This window comes from Epinephelus moara, chromosome 18, assembly GCF_006386435.1.
Source record: "Epinephelus moara isolate mb chromosome 18, YSFRI_EMoa_1.0, whole genome shotgun sequence".
Classification (NCBI taxonomy): Eukaryota; Metazoa; Chordata; class Actinopteri; order Perciformes; family Serranidae; genus Epinephelus; species Epinephelus moara.
In genome coordinates this window covers 39,159,729-39,164,155 of record NC_065523.1, presented here as the reverse complement: position 1 = coordinate 39,164,155, position 4,427 = coordinate 39,159,729, and the positions used below count along the sequence as shown (strand labels likewise).

The window sequence follows — 4,427 nt, the reverse complement described above, 5'->3', positions numbered from 1 at the left end:
TCGGACCTCCCGCCTCCCGCTCCCGTCTCAAACACGGAGGTCTCCCTCTCCGCAGCTGAGCACCCACGGCGCACGCCCGGCCTGTTAAATAGCCTGTAACCACTGTGTGACACAAACTCAGTGCTTTGGTCATTAGGGTTCGGGTTCGGACAGAAATATGCTGCCTGTGCCGCACTCTAACACACACACACACACACACACACACACAAACACACGGAAAACCGGACATTATCATCAGTTTATAAAACCCCCCGGACGCCCCGGACGGGACGTGAAAAGTGGACATGTCTGGGCAAAAGAGGACGTTTGGTCAGCCTAGTGTACAGGGGCTCAGAACATTCTGATGGAAGTATATGAAGTATATGATGCACATTCACATGATCAATTATGTGTCATAAGATATGGCAGCAATTCCTAGGTTGCCTTCAACCTGCTGCTCCAGCACCCAACAGCAAACAGGACACCAAAGGCTCATGAGACATCCTCAGCATTGTCTGGCAGATGTTAAAGGACCTCAGCCTCCTCAGAATATACTGTAGAGGTGGCTCTGTTCCGTCTTGTAGAGGCCTTCAGTGTTCTAGTTCTTCTAGTTTCGTATGATACCAGTATCATTATTCTAGCTAGAACACCGGCGGCCTGGTGGGTCTCATGTTGCAGACCAGATGACCCAGTTTGTTGAGCCAGGACTTTGTGTTGTAGATGAAAAACACACATCAGAGACAAAAGGTTGAATTCTCAGAAAAACTACTGATAAGCAAGCTGCTAAAAATACCCGCAGACTGAGATATGTGGGCGGCGTCTTCCTGTCTTTATGGAAACTGACACAACGAGCACGTTAACTGCCGACAGTGGAAAAAGACTGTGTGATCTGACAGGTGAGAACATCAACAACATCTTACTTTAGACGGACTCTAATGAGGAATAACGATGCCATACAGTCGGTCTCCTCTGACAAACTTTTATTGAGATTTATATTTAGCATGAAGCACTTCACAAACACCGACACCAACAGACAGGATGTAAAATATCAGTTAGCGATGGAGATCAAATCAATGCTAACAGGGTTCCCACACATTTTATTCATTTTAGAACTTTTCCATAATATTTCTTTCCCAAAAAGGGGGAGTGACCTTGGCGATGATGCACTGCTGGTCTGGTCTGTGTATCAGCACTAGATTATTAATTGGTAATAAAAGGAGCATATATCACTTAATGTTGAACAGGATTTGGGATTTTTTTTATGTACATACTTAAACTACAGTCAAAACAATGTTTATTCCAAACTTTTCCAAAAAAATTCCAGGCCTAGAAAACACTTTTCTAATTTAATAACTTATCCAGGAATTACATAACCGTGGGAACCCTGTAATTTGCGCAGACTGACGAGATGAATGAGCACTGGAAGCAAAGCATTTACAGATAGTCAAAGAATCTGGTGTGTGCTGCTCAGCTCTCAGTCCTTGTGTTTTCCAGATGAGCCCTGTGCAGCAGACAGACAGAGAGAGACACACCATCAGTGATTTATTAAAAAATAATATCATTATTATTAACACCTCCACCTGCTTCACTGAAGCACGAACAAAGATTAGGGCCATGTTACAGAAAAAAAAAAATCTTAGATTTCGAGAATAAAGTTCAAATATTACGAAATTAAACTTTTTTAGGAGAAAAGAAGTCACAGATTAAGACGAGAAAGTCGGTAACATGGTATAAAAAGCGACAAAGTGTGTACAAGCAGTGTTAGCGGTGACGGTAATATACGTTTGAACAGTACCGAAGTAATATAACATGTTACCAACCCACTGGGTGGCATGATGGACACGACTAACGCAACATGAATGACACAAAAAACGCGGATTAAGCGGCGTGAATTAAGTGAGTAGCATGATTTAACGTCATTGGCAAATGAGAGTTGAAAAATTTGAACTTCAGCGACCAGTTTGCGCCACGATGGCCAATCAGAATTGAGATCCTCCTGGGAGGACGTACCAGCTGAAGTTCATTCATCTATTCAGTCATTTCACATGCATATGATGTGAGTCAACAGAAAATATTCTAGCGTTCAAACTTGTGGGGGTAAGGTGACACAGAAATTTGCATCACATTTGGTGTGAACAACATAAAAAACACTGATATCTACCTGCTGCTTCATTCAGTGTTTTTTTAAACCAGCTAAAATCAGCTGGTCCATTTGTTGGAGAAGAAGAGACCTTTGTGGATAATTCAGCTGAACAATGAACACTGAAGGAATTCTAACCAGGAGAAGTTTCAACTGATGCTAGACGTCACTAAATCCCCCTAAATCTGACACACTGTTCCTTTAATGCGCTGTCTGACTATGAGCACCTTCATTTAAACTATATTATACGTATACACATATATGTGGTACAATGACACATCAATGACTCATGTTGGACGAACCTGAAGCTTCCACACCAGAAACACCACAAAGACTCCAAAGACGATGCTCTTGACGATCAGAACAACGTAGGACAGCACGGCAGCGTGCACGACCCTCAAATATTTCTCTGCAAAAAAAAAAAAAAAATGCATTACTTTAGTGACGTGTCTGAGTTGTGTCAGAGCTTTGAGGTTGTGGGTTCATATCCATATTTACCTCTGATAGCTGCAGCTCCTGGTCCTGACAGAAAACAAAGTTTTTATTTCAGTGCAGTCACGACTTTGACATCATCAAAAACATGTCGAGGTTCCTCTGAGACACAAATAAACAAACCTTTAACACCTTCGACCCAGTGTGACGTGGACACAGTCTGGCTCCCATTGAAGAAGCCGACGCGGCAGCTGAACCTCCTGCCTGGTGTGAACCAATCACTGAGCGGGACCCTCAGCCTGCTGCTGATGCTGTAATGTTCCCCTTCCCACAGGGCAGTGCCGTCAGTCGCCACGCCATCTGTGACATTCACCCCGTCGACCTGCCAGAACACACTCACATGGTCCGGGTAGAAACCAGAGGCCACACACACCAATGTCTTCTTGTTTTTCTTGTCTTTGTTGTTTTGACACTCCTTTTGTGAAGGTGGAAGGACTCTGACTGTCGGTGGGGTGACGGTGTGCTTTGAATCTGTGGTGACAAAAGAGACAAATCATTAAATTGGCTCCACATTTTTGGGATATACGCTAATTGCCTTTCTTGACAGGAGTCAGATGATACTGCTCTCATGTCTGCAAAATAATTATGTGGCCAGAGCCAGCAGCTAGTTAGCTTAGCTTAGCATAAAGACTGGATGCAGGGGGAAACAGCTAAACTCAATTTTTCTAATTTGTTCTAACTGCTCGGTTCGTCTATATGCAGATGATACAGTGATATACGTCTCTAAACTCTATTTCTGACAAACACAAACTTCCCTACAATCTGATGTTTACATCAAACAAATCTTATCTAAAAAATGACTTAGATTAGTAAAACTAAATCTTACAGAATGGCCTTTGGTACAAAACAGAGCCTGGGGCACCTCCCTTTTTTAAACTGCAGTTAGTGGCTATTTTTGACATTAATATTGTTCGATATTCATCAATATTCATTTGTTGTTAAAGTGAAATAAAAGATCACAGATTCACCCTGTAGTTGTAGATATTATTTTGTTAATAACTCACAAGTCCATAAATACACAACTGAACAGGCTCCGAATCTTCGTTTGTATAAAACATCCTGCGGTCAGTTTTCTATCAGATATGGTGGAGATGTTTTATGGAATGAAAATGTTCATTTACTGGATTCTTCTGTGTCTTTGTACAAAAAGAGACCTTTGATTTTTAACAAAACTGATCACTCTTAGGAACTGTTGTTCATGCTGTTAGTATAATATAATACAATTACTTTATATTTAAAAGTTAACTATATATGTATATGGAAAAATTCTTTTGAATTCTAGTATTTGAAAATTATTGACAATTTTTACACTTTTCTTTATATTTTTATTCCCTTTTGTTTTGTATTTATGTGAAACAAATAAAATAAATAAAACCTAATTCTTTAGCTATTACGTCTAATGATGGTATCTTTCTGCATTGAATTGATAAAATTAAACACTTGGGCTTATGGCTCCATTCTGACCTCAGATTTAAACAACATATTGATAATTTTTTACGTAAAATGAACTTTGGATTTGTGCTATTTACTGATCTAGACAGAGTTTTATACTTCAGAAATATATACTATCAGAAAGAAACGTGCTTTACAACTTTGAGAGATGTTTATTGAAATGCTTCTCAAACTAATATTTCCCGCCTTTAACCTCTCTAACTCCGCCAGGACGCCGACGTCCTCGCTCCCCCCCCTCCTCTGTTAAATGGTATCTCCCAGGCGCACTACGTCATCAAACCATGTGATGTTTGGTATTGCCGGATTCAGGAAGCTCTCGACTTTTCAAAAATAACATGTTTTTCTTTTATTTATTATGTATTTC

The 4,427-nt window shown here is 40.4% G+C and overlaps 1 protein-coding gene across 1 annotated transcript in view; it reads right to left on the bottom strand.

Moving 5' to 3' along the window:
• Positions 1–82: 82 nt before the first annotated feature.
• The window catches only part of LOC126406184 (uncharacterized), a 7,555-nt gene continuing 3,210 nt past the window's right edge, over positions 83–4,427 (bottom strand). Inside the window, exons 5-8 of the mRNA XM_050070358.1 lie at positions 2,735–3,082; positions 2,618–2,641; positions 2,422–2,528; positions 83–1,480 (exon numbers count right to left, since the gene is read on the bottom strand). Of these exons, the coding sequence (XP_049926315.1) occupies positions 1,454–1,480; positions 2,422–2,528; positions 2,618–2,641; positions 2,735–3,082 (506 nt within the window). The 3' untranslated portion in view covers positions 83–1,453. The remainder of the gene's footprint in view (positions 1,481–2,421; positions 2,529–2,617; positions 2,642–2,734; positions 3,083–4,427) is intronic.